The 19,031-nt window shown below is 55.2% G+C and overlaps 7 protein-coding genes across 7 annotated transcripts; 3 read left to right on the top strand and 4 right to left on the bottom strand.

The window, feature by feature from the left end:
* Positions 1-201: 201 nt before the first annotated feature.
* On the top strand, positions 202-2,186 carry BGZ61DRAFT_531704 (uncharacterized protein; the record flags this gene model as incomplete). Its single annotated transcript, XM_046253755.1, has 2 exons — positions 202-552; positions 612-2,186. The coding sequence occupies 2 exons, from the start codon at positions 202-204 to the stop codon at positions 2,184-2,186; spliced, it is 1,926 nt and encodes a 641-aa protein (XP_046105423.1).
* A 669-nt stretch (positions 2,187-2,855) lies between these two features.
* Positions 2,856-9,294, bottom strand: BGZ61DRAFT_493367 (uncharacterized protein; the record flags this gene model as incomplete). Its single annotated transcript, XM_046250641.1, has 9 exons — positions 2,856-3,920; positions 4,036-4,211; positions 4,381-4,672; positions 5,283-5,635; positions 5,686-6,332; positions 6,384-6,609; positions 7,454-8,712; positions 8,834-9,050; positions 9,144-9,294. 9 exons carry the CDS (start codon positions 9,292-9,294, stop codon positions 2,856-2,858), a joined length of 4,386 nt encoding a protein of 1,461 aa, XP_046105422.1.
* Positions 9,295-10,661: 1,367 nt separating this feature from the next.
* Positions 10,662-11,819, top strand: BGZ61DRAFT_531700 (3-ketoacyl-reductase; the record flags this gene model as incomplete). Its single annotated transcript, XM_046253754.1, has 5 exons — positions 10,662-11,000; positions 11,060-11,225; positions 11,283-11,369; positions 11,471-11,563; positions 11,662-11,819. 5 exons carry the CDS (start codon positions 10,662-10,664, stop codon positions 11,817-11,819), a joined length of 843 nt encoding a protein of 280 aa, XP_046105421.1.
* BGZ61DRAFT_222642 (uncharacterized protein) lies at positions 11,727-14,587 on the bottom strand. Its single transcript, XM_046238118.1, has 8 exons — positions 14,156-14,587; positions 13,825-13,995; positions 13,410-13,771; positions 13,292-13,353; positions 12,661-13,241; positions 12,342-12,603; positions 12,204-12,288; positions 11,727-12,153 (listed from the first exon to the last, which is right to left on the bottom strand). The coding sequence occupies exons 1-8, from the start codon at positions 14,381-14,383 to the stop codon at positions 11,868-11,870; spliced, it is 2,037 nt and encodes a 678-aa protein (XP_046105420.1). The 5' UTR covers positions 14,384-14,587; the 3' UTR covers positions 11,727-11,867.
* Positions 14,588-14,819: 232 nt separating this feature from the next.
* Positions 14,820-16,599, top strand: BGZ61DRAFT_587693 (UPF0553 protein c). Its single transcript, XM_046256501.1, has 4 exons — positions 14,820-15,624; positions 15,691-15,845; positions 15,898-16,255; positions 16,309-16,599. The coding sequence occupies exons 1-4, from the start codon at positions 15,213-15,215 to the stop codon at positions 16,479-16,481; spliced, it is 1,098 nt and encodes a 365-aa protein (XP_046105419.1). The 5' UTR covers positions 14,820-15,212; the 3' UTR covers positions 16,482-16,599.
* Positions 16,600-17,586, bottom strand: BGZ61DRAFT_450033 (DNA polymerase delta, subunit 4-domain-containing protein). The gene is made up of 2 exons (XM_046245688.1): positions 16,914-17,586; positions 16,600-16,864 (listed from the first exon to the last, which is right to left on the bottom strand). Exons 1-2 carry the CDS (start codon positions 17,358-17,360, stop codon positions 16,694-16,696), a joined length of 618 nt encoding a protein of 205 aa, XP_046105418.1. The 5' UTR covers positions 17,361-17,586; the 3' UTR covers positions 16,600-16,693.
* On the bottom strand, positions 17,587-18,956 carry BGZ61DRAFT_505662 (WD40-repeat-containing domain protein). The gene is made up of 4 exons (XM_046251841.1): positions 18,900-18,956; positions 18,812-18,848; positions 18,194-18,739; positions 17,587-18,136 (listed from the first exon to the last, which is right to left on the bottom strand). The coding sequence occupies exons 1-4, from the start codon at positions 18,900-18,902 to the stop codon at positions 17,766-17,768; spliced, it is 957 nt and encodes a 318-aa protein (XP_046105417.1). The 5' UTR covers positions 18,903-18,956; the 3' UTR covers positions 17,587-17,765.
* Positions 18,957-19,031: the final 75 nt, after the last annotated feature.

Genomic DNA, 19,031 nt, shown 5'->3' with positions numbered 1-19,031 from the left:
CGTCGCCACAGCAACCTCCCATCGCCTCCCAGCGGCCTTGGCGGCGGGATGGTGTAAACAGCCAATATTAGGCCAAATTCACTGCACCACCTCAACACGCCGACGAAACCACACACACCATTGCAACCCACGATTCTGCCCGATCCACACCACGCATAACGAAACCTACATTCAACCCTCACCGGATCGATCTCTCTCACAATGTCCGAAACCCCGAGCCTGCCTGGTTCTCCAGGCGGCCCCCTCCAAGCCGCAACGGCGGAGCGCGTCAACCAGCAGCGCGAATCCATCTTCTCCCACCTCCGCAGCGAATCCCGCGACAGCTCAGTGCACGATAAGATCAGCCAGTTCAACAACCTCAGTGTCTCCTTACAGTCAAAGCAACTCGAACGCAAGACAGCCGATGCCGCCCTCAAGCGGGCGATGCTCGGTCGCGAGGAAGCCGAGACTGAGATGAGGAGGTACAGAGACGAGGTCAGGGTCATGCAAAAGACTGTCGAGGAAGGAAAGGATCGCGAGCGAAGAGTTGGCGAGCGTCTCGAGACGTTGATGGTGAGTTACGCCTGTATTTATTCATTCATACCCACCTGCAATACTAACTGACCCTTCAGGAAAACTACGGCCGAGCCAAGGAGACACACGCGCACACACAAGCCCTATGGGAGAAAGAAATTCGACGAGCACGAAAAGAGACATTCAAGACACAATCATCCATTGTCAAGCTACAAGAGGAGCTCAAGTCAGCCCGCGGCACTCTCAAGATGAACGACGAGAGTCTGAAGCGCGAAAAGGAGAGGAGCAAGGTTCGCGAGCAGGAGGCGTTCACAGCACGTTATCAGATTGTCGGAGTCCAAGAGCAGCTCGAGCAGGCCCTCGAACAGATCAAGGTTGTGGAGCAGGAGCGCGATGCGTTCAAGACGGCAGCTCAGAACGAAGAGGTTGCGCGTATCGCTGCTGAGGGACGGCTCCCGCTCCCCGTCGCGAAGGACGCTGATGATGAATTCGCCTCACCAAAGAAGAAGAAGGCGCCTCGCGTATCGCTGTCGACAATGGATATTGTATCTTCAGCAGCCAGCGAAGCTGAGATCGAGGAGCTAACCACACAACTGCTGTTTGAGCGCCAACGAGCCGACCGCGCGCAGGACATGGTCGAATTCCTGCAACTTGAGTGCCAGCTGGGTTGCTGCCCCTGCGTCAAGTCCAAGACCCCTCCTCGCCGGAAGCGACGTAGCTCCATAGGCCTCGAGGGCCCCAACGACAAGTTGCCGAGGTTGGACAGCTCAGAGCCCCAGGAACAACGTGCCCCAACTCCTCCTCGTATTGAGGAACCCCAGGCTCAGCAAAAGGTTGAGCCCCAAGTAGAGGATGAGCCTCAGCAACAAGAAGTTGCCCCTGAACGTTTGCAGCCCAGGTCCAGGAAAGAGCCTAGGCGGAGCACCATCTTCTGCCCGAAGGAGGGCATCTTCCGCACCGTCTCTGAGCAAGAAGCGGAGGCCTTGGAGGCACGGAACCGAGCGGAGGCCGAGGAGGAAGCCAACATTGAACAGGAGACGCGCGAGGATGCCCGCTCCGAGGTTGAGTCTGAGCCCGTTACTGAGCCAGCCCCAGAGGACGCTGAGACGCTGCCCCCATCGCCTGACGACGAGAGAGAGCGAAACCCTCGCATGTACGCCAGGACTCCCTCAGTGGAGCCGCCGTCCTTTGCTCTTCTAGCCCAGGAACGGACTTCATTGGCCTCGCTGCTCAATGCCCCCCATGGCCACTCTGTCGGCGATGTCCACACGGCACCCATCCCGTCTATCCCCACCATGCCCGACGTGGCCACCGACACCAACACACCCGCCGAAGCCGCTCCGGACACCCGGCCCCACACCTCTGCGTCCTTCTACACCGTCACCACTACGACCTCGGTGCCACTCCATGACGGTGCTTCCCGATCAGACTCGTCCTTCGCCGAGCGCCTGCGTACGCCTTCCCACGGAAACGCCAGCTTCGACCTGTCCAACCCTGCCCTGACGCCGACCATGACCCGCGAGCAGGCTCTCGCCAAAATCCGCGAGCGTCGTGGCCGCGCCCGTTCTATAGCCCAAGGCACCATGACGCCTCGCCGGAGGATGGTCGAAGGTGTCGACCGCAGAGACATGAGCGCACCGACGGGCACTGTTGCTGCTACGAAGAAGCGGTAGAGCCCTTAGTGCTGCTATATGACGCCCTGGACATGACTTGACGAACCCTCTCTCTCAATCCTCTCCTCCTTTTCTTTTCGTTTGGAGTACACGCCTAAAAAAGATTGAGGCTATCTCATTTTGCTGCAACTGGAACTTTTCCTAATGCTCGGTTCCTATCGTCTAGCATCGTTTTGCGGTTTTGGGGCTCGGCGAAGGGGGTGTTTTTGCTTTTCGATTTCTTGAATCCGTTCTGCTTGTTGGAAAAAAAGCTCGTGCGAACTTGAGCTGGAGGATGGCTTGATTCACCACTGAACGGCGATAGTTGACTTGATTGATGATGCATTTGATGTATGAAAGCTCGAGTTTTGTCTCTTGGGCCACGACGTAATGGTGGTGGTGGCCTTTTGTATAATTTTTGGGTTTTTAGCAATGGCATGCACAGTACATACCGCATAAAGTTAACATGGGACTTTTACAACATCTGACGAGCCTGTGTGCGGTGTGACAGTACTTATGATGACGCCGATATGTGGCCCTTGGGTGTGGAAAATACAATGGTATCGAATTCAAAACGGCTTATGTCCTATATGCTATATATCCAAGACCTTCAACTCCTGTGATGATCTCTCCATGCCCCGAACACCCCTGGCTGGCGCCGCAAATGCCAATGAATCGAGTTAGGGCGCCTCAGATGCCGAGGAATCCTCTCGCCATGTTGCGCCCAAACTGAGAGGTCACGGCGTCCAGCTTGACGGCGACGAGGACGCATTCGATACCGCTCTTGCCACCCTTGGAGCCCTGGATCCGCAGCCGCCACTGGCCCGTCATGACGGTCCACTCGTCGTCGCCTGGGGCGATGCTGCCGTCGGTCCGTCGGCGCTTTCGCGGGTTCGTCGTGAAGGCACCGCCGATACTGCTGGCGGGGGAGTCGACGGCGGAACCGGAGTTTATCACGGGCTCTTCTATGTGCTCCTTGCCGTCTAGGACAATGGCGGATTCGTGGTCGAGAACAATACGGACAAGGTCCTCGCTGAGCGGCGTGTTGCCCGGGGTCGGAGGCTGAGAGCCGGCGCCGCCCGAGGCCATGAGGAGGCCGAGCGGCTGGGTTGTCGGAGGGAGGTTGAGCTTGGTCGCAATGACCTCAAAGAGCTTCGCCACACGAGCCTTGGTGTCTTTGAAGAACTCGGCTTTGGGGACGCCGCCAATGAAGTGAATCTTGGTCGTCTCGCCGCCAATCTCCAACACTAGCTCGGCCGGCTTCTCGTCGACGTAGGGCCGCGCATACTGCACCCATCCGGCGCCGGGCTCGGGGCCCTCGTGGAGGACACTTATACCGCTCTTTTGGACATTCTCCAGCCGCAGCACAATCTCCTCGCGGCGGCGCGCCTGGTTGTAGGTGATGGCATGGGGGATCAGGCGCTGCTCAAGCCCCTTGAAGTGAAAGTAACGGGCGTCGCGTAGCAGCTCCTGCCGGTGGATCTCGTCACGGATGTGCACCGGGTAGCCACGCAGCAGACTTAACAGCTCGGAAAAGGTGTCGGCGCTGCGGTTGGGGACCGACGGCGGGAGAATCGACGGCGGGCGGATGAGGCCCTCGCGCTCAAGTCCCGGGAAGAGGTCGTCTGGGCGCGAGAAGAAGACGGCAAAGCCGAGGGAGAAGTAGTTGGGCGAGTTGCCTGGGTCGGTGAAGATATCGCGGGGGATCTGGAACTCGCGGTGGCCGATGGTGATGAAGATGCTCTCCTCGTACAGCTGGGAGATCAGCTTGGGCACTGGCGGCAAGCTCTGGTTAGTCGAGGCCCATTGAGGGAGCAGGATCAAGGAGCGACAAACGGCTGTAGAACTGCGCATCGGAGAACAGCCGCACAAAGTGCGTGCCGTCACGGGGCGAGACATGGTAGCCTTGCAGATGCAGCGAGATGTCGCGGAAGATAACGGGGTCACGGTCGATGTACAGCGTACGGAGCGATGAGCCGGTCTCGTCGCCATTCTCGGCAGCGGCACGGAGCTGGCAGAGGAAATATTGCGAGAAGTAGGACGGAGCTGCAAGAGAGTTGGAGCGAGTCAGCGGGAGAGCAGCGCTTTGCATTGCGATTGCGGTTGCGGTTGCGACGTTGGGCAGCGCAGTCCTCAAGCGACCGAGGACCGGAATTCCAGTCGGATAGAAACGACGGCCAGCGCCGAGAAGCCTCGAGGGAGGAGGAGTACGCACCATCGGAGGATAGAGAAGCGCCCGAGAGCTTGAACAGCTCGCTGCCGATCTGGATGGGGAAGACGCGCTCGTGAGGAAGGATATGCGGGATGCGAGCAACGTTGGACTCGGACAGCGGCTCGACGGACGCAGCCACGGACACGGCGCCGGCCTCGGAGGACGCCACAGACACCATTGCGGGCGAATTGAGCTGGCGGGAGGACTGAGCGACGCTGCAGATGTGAGGGCGGATTTGCTTCGGTGCAGCTATTTCACGTCCGCATCTGGCTGCCGGTTGCGCGGAGACGCCATTCTTCGGCGGTTTTGCCGTCGTGTAGCGATGTGAGAGAGGATGCCGCTATCAGCTAGTGAGCTTTATAGTGGCGGTAGTGGGTTTCGGGTCGGAGGGTCCAGCCTAAATCCAGCCTGCACGCCACAGCTCAACGTCGTGGCTGGTGGAATAATACGAGAATAGTCGCCATCTGTCACCGGGTGTGTAGTATTCTCCGACCGGCAAAAGATAAGATCTACTTCATCAACTTGATAGGTAACTCATGTCGCACAGTTCTTTTCCCTTTTCTGGTATACACCCCAATGATAGTCATCTCGTGTGATATCTATTCTCCTCTTGACAGCGCCTCATGGCTGGCATTTTTTATGATAGATACATCTCCCACCCATTTGCGTATGAGACGGTGTCTTGGTTGGTATGGTGTTTCCCCACCGGCTCGCTCAACCACTAGTTGTCCCGCCGTGATCAAATAGCATCAATAGAACCCAGACTTGGTCCTCCCTCTGAGATCAGTTGGTGGCTCTCTTAAATCCCCGTTCTTTGTGATGCGCAGTCATTTCTTTCTTCCCTTGACGTATCTCTGAGCCGTTCATCGACTCATCAACTCAACGCCGCCCCGAACAATACCCACCACCGCACCCGTCTGGATGGCCTCGCTAGCACCACCGGCTACTCTATGCTCAATGTTCGCCAGGCCATCCAGCCAGGTGATCATCACCTCGGGGCTCACTTCCAACTTAGTCAGCTCCTCCGACAACGCTGTGATAATGTCAGCCAGGGCCAGGCCTTGAGAAACCTTGAGCGCGTTGATAGTGTTCAAGCAGCTCGTCACATCAGATGTGCCGAGAAGCGTTGATACAATCTCCTTGATGGAGTCCGGCGGAGGCGCGGCGATGCATGTGTAAATGGTCTCCGTCGTGATGGTTTCTCGCTGTATCTCGCTCTCGGGGATCTTGGGTGCATCCTTCAGTCGCAAAGGGGTGCCTGGATTGTCTGTTAGCTAAATACCAAGTAACGGTGGCTTATGAACTCACTCGATGCGTGGCACGCCTGTAGCACGTTCAGGGCTCTTCGCATGTCACCCTTGCTCAACTTCACCAGGGCATCCACCGCCTCGCCTCCAATGTTCACCTTCTCTTCCTCGACGACTTTGTCCACCAGACATCGGATATCGGCCTCCTTGAGCGGGCTGAAGCGGAACCGCGTACATCGACTCAGCAGCGCGGGGCTCAGCTTGTGTGCATAGTTGGCAATGATACAGAAGCGCGTGTTGACCGTGTACTTCTCCATGATACGACGCAGGGCCATCTGCGCGGTGCTTGTCATGGCGTCTGCCTCGTCGAGCACGATGAGCTTGAAACCCGCCAGGGCGCCTGACTTGCCCGTAGGTCCGCCCATGGAGAAGATCTGCTTGGTGCTCGCAAACGTCTTGATCTGCTCGCGCACCACGTCGATGCCGCGGTCATCTGAGGCGTTGAGCTCAAGCACCATCTGGCGGACGTTCGCGGCGCCGTAGATGCGCCGCGCGAGGGCGAGGATGGTCGAGGTCTTGCCAGTGCCTGGGGGGCCGTAGAGGAGGAGGTGGGGGAGGCGGTTGGAGTCGACGAACTTGTTTATGGTAGCGAGGATGTCTTGATGGCCTGATACGTCGTCGAGAGTGTTGGGGCGGTACTTTTCGATCCTGGGAGCAAGTCAGCGGCGGTACATAGGCCACATCTCTCTGTTTCCATACCATGGCAAGCTATCTTCGGCCTCTACAGGCAAGTTGGCGGCGCTCCGCTTGCCCTTGGTTGCTGAGGCGGAAAAGAGTATGTCCTTGGAAGGGCCGGGCCCATCAACGTCCATCTCATCTTCAAAATCCGACATGTTGGCTTGTGCAATATCCGTGGCAGTTGACAACAGAGACGAAGAGTTCAAGTGTGGTTTTTTTTTTTTGGGCGGTGCTGTGTGCTCAATTGCTAGAGGCTAAGGTGAGGTCATGGACGTGGCTGAAGACGCGTCCTGAACCGCGTCTGAGCGTGTCGGTTAATTAAGACCCCGGACGACCCAGACTTCTCTCTTAATGGCTAGCAACAACCCACCTTTGGACAACATCAATGCGCCTCAACTTCGTAGGTACGTACAGCGATTTCTTTCCCAGATACCTCGAGTCCTACCGTGCGCTCACAATGACTACTTTTCGGGGTAATCCCTACAAGCCCTCGGCGTGAAAGGTGCACAATCCCTCTTCTCTTTTAATCCCGAGGATAGATCTTCGCTATTGTGCTATTGTTAGAGGTGCGCCTCCGTCATTAACAATGTGAAGGACAACGGCGAAGACCCTAGGAGAGATAATACACATCATGCATAAGCTCGCACCTATGTTTTTCTATTAGGGTTAAATAAGTAAAGAGCAGCCAAGGTTCTTGAATCTCAATAACAAGAAGGGACAGAGTACATTATGTCCTGAGAGAGTCCAACATCACAACTACCTATATAGTTCATAACTCTACATCACAGCCATGTCGCAAAGATCACACTCATCCTACCCACAGCCAAATGCAACGCCTATCATCACCCCTATATGTGCATTAATAAGAAAATCTAAACGCAATATGTCTGCGAGACGGCCAGAACTGGAGAAGGATACAGCGCCGTCTCATCTCAACATTGATCGTCTCATTTCGCTTCAAGTTGAAAATGATTCGTTCCCAAGCCCACAACCTCAAACAAGATCGGGATAATAGCCACGGCAAACCAAGCAATTCCTATACAACATTAGCATCTGGTGCAAAGTACCAATATTCACAAAAGGGAACTCACCGGTATAGATGATGAGCTTTGTCACTACCTCGACGTCGTACCGCACGCGGGGTTTCACCAGCAGGGAGAACATCTCCTTCTCGCCAAGCCCATCCTCTTCGGTTACGACAATCTCAATCTGATCATCCTCGGCCACCGGTGATGCAGTAATATCGTCATTGCTCACCATCCTCTCATACTCACTCGCGCGGGGTGGTTGCGATCCAGAGGCAAGGGCACCCTTGCCGGAATGATCTTCATGAGTAGTCTGGAGCTCCAAGTTGCTTGACATGCTCCTCAGGCTGCGGTTGCTACCAACGCTCTCGCGCCGTCTGCGCTCACGGTATGCCAGCGTCTCGTACGCATCTGCAGCGCTCTGAGGGCCAATCGACACTGATCGACCTCGGGTAGTGGGATATCGGATACTCTCGACCATACGGGGGAAATCCGAGGCCGTGGGAATGAGGGTATCTAGGCGGGATCCAGGTGGCACAGACTCGTACTTGCTGGCGGGGGTGAAGAAGCGTCGGGGCATGTTCACACCAACCTGCTCGAAGATGCGGAAGAGGTGAGGAAGGAGTTTGAGCAGCAGTGGCTTCATCGTCTCACGCCAGGCAAAGATGACGAAAACACCAAACACGATCCTACCCACGTAGGTACTCCAATCCAGGTGCTCAATATAAACGGGGCTTCCGCCATGTGCGTGCGTCGCCCACGGATCTAGGGCAATCTTTCCATACGTCCAAGTGCCAAATTCGAGGCCGATAACAACGCCAGCAAAAGCGACGCTGTCATCATAGCAAGGACAGTCATCTGCGGGCTCCGGATGGATGCGCACGAGAACCAGAATGATGAGACCCGCCACTACAGGAGCCAGCCAGGAGCTTTCGTGCATGTACTGATCCAGTGGGGGACCGCAATAGAACTCGAGCCAGGCGATAGCAGCGCCCATGATAGAGCCAACAATGACGTCGAGGAAGCCGTGCATGCCGCAGTAGAGACGACCGAAGATAATGGAAATGGCATAGAAGTAAGACAGGGCCTCGAGGGCGAATGTCGTGGTCGCCGGAAGGGTGTTTTCGGGGCTTCGCAAGTTGAGGATCGCCAACAAGGCGACGGAAACGGCATTGGCGCTATGTGTCGACGGGAAACCATATTCGAGGGCAGCGGAGCCAGACATGGTGATGCGGTGCAAAGGCGGGGAGAGCGGGCGGGGGAGTGAGTAGAAGTCCTTGACGAAGCCAGTCCAGAAAACGCCGAGCGCCAGAATGTGGACGAGTCTAGAGGAGAGAGTTGTCAGTGTCGCCGTCTTCAAATCTGATTACGCGCTGCAACGGCGGGTCATGAATGGAGGCGCAACGCAGCGTATTGCAAGTTGAACCGATAGATAAAGTGACCTACCCTTTGCCAAAGGCGGCATGTCCGCACCAGAAGCATATGGGCAGCCCGATCATGAAGAAAGTATGGGTTCCTAGGTTGGCGGTAATGGCAAAGTAACTATCGAGGGCGGGGGTTCGCATCTTGTCCTGCATCCAGGCGAGGTACGGCGTCTCCATTCGGATCAGGGGCAGCAGCTGCTGGCGCAATGAGTACCGCCATTTTGGCAGGGCGCGTTTGTCTGTGAGGGGTGACAAGACATGAGGTTAGCAAAAGCGCCTTTTCCTGGAGGGGAGGCAGAGGGAGAAGAAAGAGTAGTCGGGAGGGTGCTCACAGTGGTCGAGGCTCCTCAATCCAGCGTCGGGCATCAGCTCGCCATCCTTGGCCGCAACAGCTGCGGGAGGGAGAGTGGCCGTCGTGGTGGCTGTAGCGGTGGCCGTTGCACCGGCGGCGGGCGAGTGGGCATCGCCTCGCAGTTCGCTCATGGTGGAAGGGCGGGAAGGACACAGAGGAAGACGAGAGATGCGACGAGTCTGTCAATGGCAGAGGCAGAGAAGAGACGACGCGGGACAGATTCGACGAGAGAACATCGAAGTTTCAGGAGCACGTGGGGGAAGGCGGACGGTTGGCGGCGACGGCAGCAGCAGGTGGAACCAAGCGCGAACGGGGAAGGAGCGAACGGCGTCAGGAGAAGCTTCCCAGGCACGGAGGACGAACGTCAAACCTAAAAGGCGTGCAGTGGTTTTGACTTTCAATATCGCAGCTCGCACAACCGGGCACTGCCTAGCACTGCCCTCTGCCAACTAAGCGCATCACCAGCCCTGATAGTGATTCCTCTGCAGACCGAGGGACACACGACCAAACCAACGCAGCATTTGCGCTTGCTTACTGCTGCTTACTACCTCCACAGCCGAGGCGAGAGCGGACTTTGCTGCTGAAGCGACCTGTCCGTGTCCTTGGCCAATGCGGTTTATTACGCGGATGCCGCTCGCTAATTGCAGTCCTTCGCAAATCCCTGGCTGGTCCCCGGAATTCGTTCCTCCAGATGCTCCGGCAGGAAACCTACGGCGGAAGGATCCAATCCCTCTCAATGTACTACTCGTACATCGGTCCTATCAGCCTTCAGCGGCAGCCCGCGGCAGCCCGCGGCCAACTCCAGGGGGGGTTCAGTGAAGAGGTGGCACTACTACGTAGTACACGCCGTCAGCCCTCACCAGCGCCCGAAACAGGTATTCGACTCCGCACGATGACATTTTGTGAACCCTGAACAAACCACCATGTCGTGTGTACGAAGTGCAGGGCCTCCCCATTAAAATTGGATGCTTGGCGCGGATGTTCCCCAATCGAGCCGCATCCAACCCAAGCGACCAGACCACAATGACATGCACGTATACGAATTGAGGCATATTGGCAGTCAGGGTAGGTAGCCGCATCATGCTAGCCGCACGTACCAGAAGCCAATCTATTTACCTCCTGGCCAAGCTGAAGACATCGAGGCCGGGGCAAGGCGTTTCCAGGCTGTCTTCATGGATCTCCCGTAGACGGCTAAAGTAGCGAACGCAGGTACCCAGCTTTAGGGCAGCTGTTAGTGGACTCCAGCGGGTGATCCACTAATAAGGCCTGCTAACTTATGAGGCTAGCCACTAATAGCAGCCCCAGTTCCATCTGCACAGAGCTGGAGGACAACCTGGATCTGGAAACACCATCGCAATACCAGCTCACTCTCAACCAGCCCTGTCAACGGCCATCAACACTTGGTTCTGCTGTCTATCTCTCACCCCACCTGCCATCACGCGTCCATCACGTTGCCTTATCCGAGCTTCCGCCCTCCACTACCAATCCCCTTCACCCAATGGCTCTCGCTGGCAAACACTGCGCTATAGTCGGGGCCACCGGCATCATCGGCTCCCATATCGCCCAAGCATTCGCCCGCCGGGGCGCCGTCCTCTCCCTTCTTGGCCGCTCGGTTCTTGAATCCCGCCCCCGGCTCGAGCCCCTCCTAGCGCCTTACCTCCCTCCACCCTCGTCCCCATCGCCTGATACTCTTCAGGGTCGGTCCAACAGCAATATTCCGTCGGAGCATCGCTTTATTCGCCTTGATGTCTCTCAGCGCGAGAATATCAAGGACATATTTGCGGGGCGGAGTCAAAACGATGTTGGTTTCCTTCGCCTTTCAATTTTCAGTGACATGGTTCTCTATATATCCTGCGAAAGCATTGTCAACGAGTTGACTGACCTTTTGACGCAAAGGACCAAGATGCCATAGTTGGCCCCGTTGATATTCTCGTCAACTGTGCCGGCATTTCTCAGACGTCCTTTCTTAAGAGAACATCAGAACAAGAACTGAGCGACGTTCTCGAAACCAACTTGATGGCCACCATGCTGGTATGCAAGCATGCAAAGCTCCGTCCTCATGGTAAGCCATGATTCCAGCCCTTTTTCCCTTGCGCAAGCTGACTTACACCATCACCAGGCTGCATCATCAACGTGTCCAGCCTCATGGCCACCAAGGGCGGATCCGGAGCCACAGCATATGCCGCCTCCAAGGCAGGCGTAGTCGGTAAGTAAAGGTTTTTCATAAGTCGTGCCTATTCTCCTTTTTATGTGATTGTTCCCACATTTACTGTACAATGGCAAAAAAACAGCCTGACATCCTCCCAGGCTTCACTCGTGCTCTTTGCCGTGAGCTTGGCCCTCGCTCCATCCGCGTCAATGCCCTGCTTCCTGGTTGGGTAGCTAGTCCAATGTGGGATCGTAAGTCTGCCTCGCCCCCTCATAACTGATCTCCAATACCCCCAAAACCCCCTTCATCCGGAAGGGCCGATGCTAATGTACACAACACGCCGGTTTAGATCTTAAGCCAGAATTGCAAGCAGCCTTCCTCAAGGATACCCCCTTAAACCGCGTAGGAGATCCAGAGGAAATTGCCGAGGCCGCCGTCTTTCTCGCCTCAAACGCCTTCGCCAATAACTGTGTCCTCAATCTCGACGGCGGATTGAGTGCAGCCTGATGCATCTATCCAGGAATGCACAATATCGTCTCTTCTAGACGTAGTAAATCAATCATCAATGACGATCGCGCCACCGGCGTCCTCCACTACCACTACCTCCGCGCTAGATTCGGCAATCTTAACCTTCTTCAGAGGTTGCCCAACGTCATCGGGATGAGATCGCTTGAGACTCTTCGGCTCAACCTCGACAACGGCATCAGTATCGGCGGTGGCTTGGCCGTTCTGCTGGCCGGTTCCATTCGTCTCAACGGGCTGCACCTTCTTCGGTTTCCGTGGAATCTGAGGCGTATCCGTGAATGTGGCTTCGATGGGCTTCTTGTCGGCGTCAAGGTTCCTGCTCTTGTTAGCCACCAGTACGTGTCTCTCTTGGGGTCGGGCACAAACCCTTCTTGGATATTGATGACGATGTTGACAAATGTGTCATCGTCGTCGTCATCAATGATGGTCAAAAACGAGTCCTTCTGGATCCCTGTATCATAGTTAGACAATCCAGAAATATGTGTATCGGATGGGGGTTCTCACCAAGATCACTCAATTTCTTGGGAAGGTTGTCGGTTTCGTCGAAGTCGTACAAGATACCAACATCATTGTTCACGACGAACTCCTTGTCTTCAAATCCCAGCTTAGCCTTGATGAAGTATTCCACGAGGTCATTGAGAGTCGCCCGAGACAGGTCTACAACGACGCTGGTGTTGTAGACACTACAGACTGGGCAGTCAGGGTTCGGCTCTCGAGACCTATCGGGAGCAAGGAGGCGCGCCGAGGCGAATGGGGTCAAGAAGACCTGTATCATGTTAGGTGATGAAACAACGCGACGTCTCGAACTTCAGCAGGAACTTGCCTCTTTCGACTGTGTATATTCGCCCTTCAGCACCTTGAAGGACTGCAGGACGCAGAGGCCAGCCACAATCGCATTCGCAGTGGCAATGGCAGGGATAATGTTGCCAGCCATCTGCTTAATGTCGAAACGCGACTTGCTCTCGATGCCAAAGATTGTGGAGCGAATGTTGGCGCTTGCGGCAACAAAATCAAGAGTATCGACGTCATCCTTGTCGAAGGTGATGATGGGCTCCGGATCCTCAGGGCGTTTGTTCTTCTTGAGCTCAATAATGCGCTTGCTAAGCCGATCGAGGCTGTCGTTGAAGGCAACGAGGCTCTCCTCGAGCGACCAGGTTCGCTGGTCATCGCTAAGGACCTTATCCTTCAACGCCAGAGCTTCGGTAGCTTCCGACAAAACCTTCTCGTACTTGAGAGGCTCTGGTGCCCTCCGCGACTTCCACATGTCTTCAACAGAGCGCAATCTTTCGATGTCGCCGTTGAAGACCTTGTCAAATAGCATCTGTGAAAACTGGGGTGTGCCCACAGCATCTCGGATCTTCTTGAGGGCATCCGACTCCTTCTTGAGCTCTTCAATCTCTTGGGCTATTCCCACTTAGTTACTTGCATGGTAAGAATATGCTCGATGAACTCACCATTATCACCATCCGAGGTGTGATCAAATGCAGTTTGATCTTCGCTGGTTCCGAAAATTTCGCTGGAATATCCTGTCAGCAGACGCCTCTCGGGTTCACGGATGGCTTGGGTACATACTTGAGCAGATAGCTCTTGCCCCAGACAATGCAGTGGATGGGCTGACTGGGGGTGCTCCGAATGGTGCACACAGGGAATGACTTGGGCGTCTCCTTGGGTGTGCAATCGTAACACGCTGTAACGCCTTTCTTAATCACCTGCGCCTGGCCGTTAAAGCCGGTTGTACCACTCTCGATGAGTGGAACATCGGCAGCCAAGCACATCTTATTCACGTGTCGTCTGGCCTCCAGGTTGTCGAGTGCGTTAAAGACGATGTGGAATTCGCGGAACCACGAGACGGAGAACTCAGTGTCCTTGATGTTGGCATGGTGGGCCACAATCTTGACGCTCGGGTTGAATCGCTGCGCAACCTCTTTGGCGACCTGCGATTTGTTAACGACCTGGTTCATGGCGAGACCTGGCCACCAGTACGTACCAACGCCTTGGACTTCTTGATATGCTCGTGGCCGAAGAGGAACTGTCGGTTTAGGTTGGAGAGATCGATGGTGTCAAGGTCGACAATGTGGATTTCGCCAAAGCCGGTCAGCACCAGGTTCTTGAGGAGCTCACAGCCAATGCCGCCAGCACCAACCATGAGCACGCGAGCCTACACAAGCATCGTTAGTTCCAAGGACGGAATATTTGGGTCGAGTCCCATCATCGAGTCGGAGAATCAGGATCGTTGGTGAAGATCATCGGGGTGGCGTTGCGTGTGTTTGGGCGCGAGAAGGACTCGGTTCGGGGGAACAATGACTAGTTGCACGTACCTGCTTCACTGAGGTATTCAGAGACGCGCCGAGTGACTGGTTATTGTATCCATCGCGCTTCATGGCGGGCGATCGTCGCTGCGGGATCTGGTTGGGCGGAACAGGCTGCAGAGGTTGTTGCTGGAGTTCTTGAGGGGGCTGTTCGTGCTGCTGATGTTGCTCTTGCGGCGCCGTAGCCGTAGCCGTAGGTGCAGGCTGGGCCTGGTTCGCAGCGCTCGTCGCATCCATGGTGGACGTAGTCGTAGTCGTCGTCGTCGTCTTTACCACTCGATGGGCACAAAGTGCGGGTCGGATGAGGGTATTAGGAGGGTTGAAAGGCTGCGCGCATGCGGTCGCGAGATATGCAGGCAGGGAGAAGTGATCGCGCGAGGTGCAGCCGAGTCCTGGTCCTTGTTGCGCTTGCTCACAGTGAAGGCAGCAGACGTAGTGGACGTAGTGGACGCAGTGGGCGCTGTTTCTGGTGGGAGAGAGCTGAGACGCAGGCAGCAGCCAATGGCATCCACGCACGGTGCCGCGGATCGACCAACCGGGGCCGGAATAGTGAGAATGCGGCGCGCTGATTGGTGGCCTTGTCAGCCTGGCCGCTGGCTCTCCGACTCTGGGCCGTTGTCAACAGGTGAGCGTGGCCAGCCTGCACGCAAACGAGCCCAGCATGCCGTGATGCATGTACTATACAACAACGGCGGGGGTCAATTGGCTGCCCTGCAGATCGTTTCGACAGGGTCTTTGTTTTTTGTTCATTTGTGCCCACGGATTCGCCCTCCTTCTCCCCATTAAAACATGGTCTTTAGACCCTCCGGCCTTCCAGAGCCAGGCCCTTTGTTTTAGATGCCCTAGCCACTTTGACCGCGGGGTTGCCCTGTAATCAATGCGCCTACCGCCTTGTCAGTTTCGCGCCCCACGACAAGATATTTCTGAGTCAAGCAGTCGAGACCACGGTCGCTTACAGATTCAGTCGCCATACTCGCTCCCTCATCACTCATTGATAAATTTTCCTGACTTGTGTCTCTTTTCCAAACATTTCGTAGTTGCTCCGTAGGCTCAAGTCTTCTCAAAAATGTCCGACGACGAGGCGGATCCTGAGCTGCTTGAGCTTCTCCGCCAGCACTTCCATGGAAAACTCGATGTCAAGGCCGAACCTGAGACAGGCGTCCTCGAAACCGTCGAGCATGTCTACGACACCTGCATCGACGTCGCCATCGACATGCGTGCCTCCAAGAACGCCGCCGAGGCCATCTACTCGCAGATGCAGGAGAAGAGCTACTCCACCGCTACCTGGTCGGAGCACGAGCTGCACCCGCAGACCAAGGACGAGAGCACCGTTGCCTTCATCTTCACTATGGACCTGTTGAACTTCTCTTTCTGGTCCGAACTACCCGATGACGAGAGGTTTGCCATCGAGTACCGCGGAAAGAGATGGACTGGGTATTGGAGCTTGGTTGCGGCGCTTCAAAGGGCTCTCGAAGAAGGTCAGTTGCCACGTCGCATGATAAACCATTCTTATAGTTGACATGGACTTTTATTCGGGGAGCAAGGCATCCCCATTACAGATCCTCAGTACTGGAACGATGCAGATAAGTGCAATTTGGAATCAATGAGGCATGTGTTCCGATCATGCACCGAAGAGGAGATGCCTCTGCTCCAAGAACGCCTCGACTGTCTGCGCGAGGCCGCCCAGGTGCTGGACGAGGTAACTCTACCGACTTCTATTAAATTGAAGCCACTTTGACACCCAAGCTTAGCGCTACGACTTCTCCATCACGGAGCTTGTGACTGCTGCCGACGGATCAGCTGCACAACTCGTCAACTTGCTCGCCGAAGACTTTGACTGCTTTCGCGACGAGCATCAATTCGAGGACGGCAAGATGATTCGCTTCCTCAAGAGAGCCCAGATTCTAGTTGCCGACCTGTGGGCTTGCTTCAACGGCGAGTCCTATGGTGAATTCCACGACATTGACAAAATCACCATTTTCGCCGACTACCGCATCCCCCAGATCCTTATCTCTCTTGGCGCGCTGTACTGCTGTCCGGGTATTGCAACAGCTATCAAGGATAAGAAGATGATAGAAAGTGGGTCGGCATGGGAAGTGCAGCTGCGTGGTAAGTGGACAGTCGATAGAAGAGACGAGACGACCGAAACTAATACGTAGCAGCTTGCAGCATCTGGTGTGTCGAGTTGATTCGGCGCGAGATTAAGCGGAAGCACCCCGATGCCCATGTCAACGCTATACTGATCGATTTCTTCCTCTACGACAGTGTGAAAGAGCAGGAGGCTGCTGGAAAGGAGGCAATCCCACACCATCGAACGAGGAGCATCTGGTACTAGGTACGGGTGGGGTGCCAAATGACACAGAACCTCGACACTCAACACTGGCCACGCGAGGTTTAGCATATAGACATGATGCTTTGAATCCAACCACATCGGATTGATAGAATAGTTTAGTACAAAGACAAAGAGCCTCGCAGGCAAACAAATCCTCCAGCTTCACCCAAGACGCCATAGCTCCCCAGACCCAATCACATTCATTAGACCAAAAATCATTGCCCCACGGTTGACGAGTTGAGAATCTCATCCATATGCGCAGTGTCGATGTTCTTGACGTTCTTGTTCTCCTCCTTAAGCAAAACAGCCAGAACCTCAATAGGGGGGCTCAGGCCCAGACGCTCAGCTCTGTGCCATCGCTTCATGCGAGGCATTCCGATGCAAGGCTGTTGATGTTAAACAACATATCAATGATGGAATCAATGGATGGCTTACCCCATATTGTGAGCTCACGTCGAAATACCTCAAGACCTTCTCCTGCAGCGACAGACCCTCCTGGTGCACTCGTGGGGAGCTCCACTGGCCCTCGATGGATTTCCAATACTTCTTGATCTGCGCATCGGTAATTTGCTCCGCTCGCACCTCCACTTCCGACTTCTCGGGTGCTGCTTCTATCTCAGGGACAGCCTCGTCCTCTTCCTCGTCTCCCACATCCTGTTCTTCGGTTTCCTTGGTCTCAGGCTCGTCGATGATGGCCGTTGCAAGCTCATCCTCCTTGGTTGGCTCAGGGACTTCAACATTAGCCACTGCCGGAGAGATGATGGCCTTCTTGGTATCCTTAGGCACACTCTTCGTCACCTTGTTGGAAAAGCTGAGAAGCGTCGATTGGCCTTTGGCAGGCACTCCTCGGGCACCACCAATAGATCTCCGGGTCGTAGGCATCTTGATGGCAAGGGTGTGAGATTAATAGAGTAGGTAGTAAATATCGATTGTATGATCCAGCTTAGGGGAAGGTCGGTAAAAGCGGATAAGATAATGATCTGTCTCGAAGAGAGATTGCCAATATTGGGCCTGTAGATGGTTCTGGGATGCGACGTTGACAGCCTGTGATGATGAACGCTATGGTCAGCAACAAGGTATGACGGAGGTAGGAGCCCTGACTTTGGCGGGGCAACGCGAGATTGGAGCGCGGTCACGTGGAATTTCACGCTTCTCCTCCTCCAAGGCAGCAACCAGTGCGATGGGCCAGGATACTCGCACAGGGGACCAACTTGTGTGGAAATGATTGCAAAGAGGGCGAAGATTTGGTTATGAGGGACAGTTAGTGGTGTCCTTTTATGACGTCTCTTAAATACCGGTGGCCTCCCGATAGAAGGAAAGACTGCGGTTCGCTCCCGCTGTGACAAACATCTCGCTTCTCACCGTCTTCGGAAGCCATTTCACTGTCCACAGCGCCTTGTCTGTCTCGCTGTGCGTAGCAACACAAGCATTCCGCTCAATCGACCACACTTTGACCTTTCCATCCATCGAGCCACTCAGGAGAAACTCGCCAGTGTCGCTCCAGTCGACGGCTGTGATCCATGAGGAGTGACCGGTCAGGTTTCCGATGTGTTCTCCGTGCTTCATATCGTACAGTGCGATGATGCCAGCGTCACCAGCTGCGGCAAGACGAGTGTTTCCGGGCGAAAACGACACTGTCCGCACCGGTTTCGCAAGGCCTGCTCAACAAGTTGGTTAATCTCGGCTTGACCGACTGAAATGGGGGTGCCGCTTACCTGACAATGAATACAAGACACGTCCTGTGTCATTGTTGAAAATGTAAACTGCTCCATTCTGGTGACCACTAGCAGTGTATTTGCCATCCCGGCTCAAATCCACGCACATGCCGAAACTTCCAGATCCAGGGCTTCCGGTCTCGTACTCTCGGATCTTGGGTTTGTTCTCATCCACAATGTTCCAGACGTTGACTCGGCCATCGTTGGTCGTCGTAGCCAGATACTTGCCGTCCTCGCTCAGCGCCAACGCCCACGCCTCACCAGGCTTTGCCGAAGGTCCGGTAATTTCGCCATTCAAACTCCATTCGCCGGTGTCCTTGTCCACGATCCAGATCTTCACCTCACCTCCGAACCCAGCGCTGGCAGCAACGTTGCCAGTACGGGAGGTACAGACATGGTGGCAGCCTAGTTTGTGCGCGTCGGAGATGGACTGTTTCAGAGGGAAAGAAGGGTCAGTAGAGTCGTGAATGTGCAAAGTCGAGGATCCACTGCCTGAAATCACAGCCTTTGGTGTTGTTGCCACGGCGAAGATGTCTGTGATGTGGGCTAGGAGCTGTCAGTAAGCTTCGCTTCAGGCGCTGTCTCCCCGCGGCGGCGGGGTAGTCAAGGAGGACGAACCGTTATCCACGGTGTGCGTGGTCAAATATTGTTTGGACTAGAATATGTATGAGATGGAGGCATAAATCCGGGCTTTACGTGTGCTTACCATTGCGGGCGCCTCCTAACGTCTCTCAGATATGACGTTGTGTTAAAGTGAGAGATTCTAAATGCGACAAGTTGGTGGGGCATTTTTGAGGTCACCATTCTTTCAAGGACGAAAGTTGACCAGCAACGAATC

Source organism: Ilyonectria robusta, assembly GCF_021365365.1.
Source record: "Ilyonectria robusta strain PMI_751 chromosome Unknown BGZ61scaffold_8, whole genome shotgun sequence".
Classification (NCBI taxonomy): Eukaryota; Fungi; Ascomycota; class Sordariomycetes; order Hypocreales; family Nectriaceae; genus Ilyonectria; species Ilyonectria robusta.
The sequence above is the reverse complement of the archived record's forward strand: the minus strand, read 5'-3'. Positions and strand labels throughout refer to the sequence as shown.

Coding starts and splice junctions, on each gene's coding strand:
- BGZ61DRAFT_505662 (XM_046251841.1), bottom strand. Junction 18,740..18,811: donor CACGCACACCGTGGATAACG/GTTCGTCCTCCT, acceptor GACAGCTCCTAG/CCCACATCACAGACATCTTC. Junction 18,137..18,193: donor TGTCTTGTATTCATTGTCAG/GTAAGCGGCACC, acceptor CTTGTTGAGCAG/GCCTTGCGAAACCGGTGCGG.
- BGZ61DRAFT_450033 (XM_046245688.1), bottom strand. CDS start 17,360: ATGCCTACGACCCGGAGATCTATTGGTGGTGCCCGAGGAGTGCCTGCC. Junction 16,865..16,913: donor ACGTGAGCTCACAATATGGG/GTAAGCCATCCA, acceptor TAACATCAACAG/CCTTGCATCGGAATGCCTCG.
- BGZ61DRAFT_222642 (XM_046238118.1), bottom strand. CDS start 14,383: ATGGATGCGACGAGCGCTGCGAACCAGGCCCAGCCTGCACCTACGGCT. Junction 13,996..14,155: donor TGAATACCTCAGTGAAGCAG/GTACGTGCAACT, acceptor ATGCTTGTGTAG/GCTCGCGTGCTCATGGTTGG. Junction 12,154..12,203: donor GTCATCAATATCCAAGAAGG/GTTTGTGCCCGA, acceptor TAACAAGAGCAG/GAACCTTGACGCCGACAAGA.
- BGZ61DRAFT_587693 (XM_046256501.1), top strand. CDS start 15,213: ATGTCCGACGACGAGGCGGATCCTGAGCTGCTTGAGCTTCTCCGCCAG. Junction 15,625..15,690: donor TCAAAGGGCTCTCGAAGAAG/GTCAGTTGCCAC, acceptor TCGGGGAGCAAG/GCATCCCCATTACAGATCCT. Junction 16,256..16,308: donor ATGGGAAGTGCAGCTGCGTG/GTAAGTGGACAG, acceptor AATACGTAGCAG/CTTGCAGCATCTGGTGTGTC.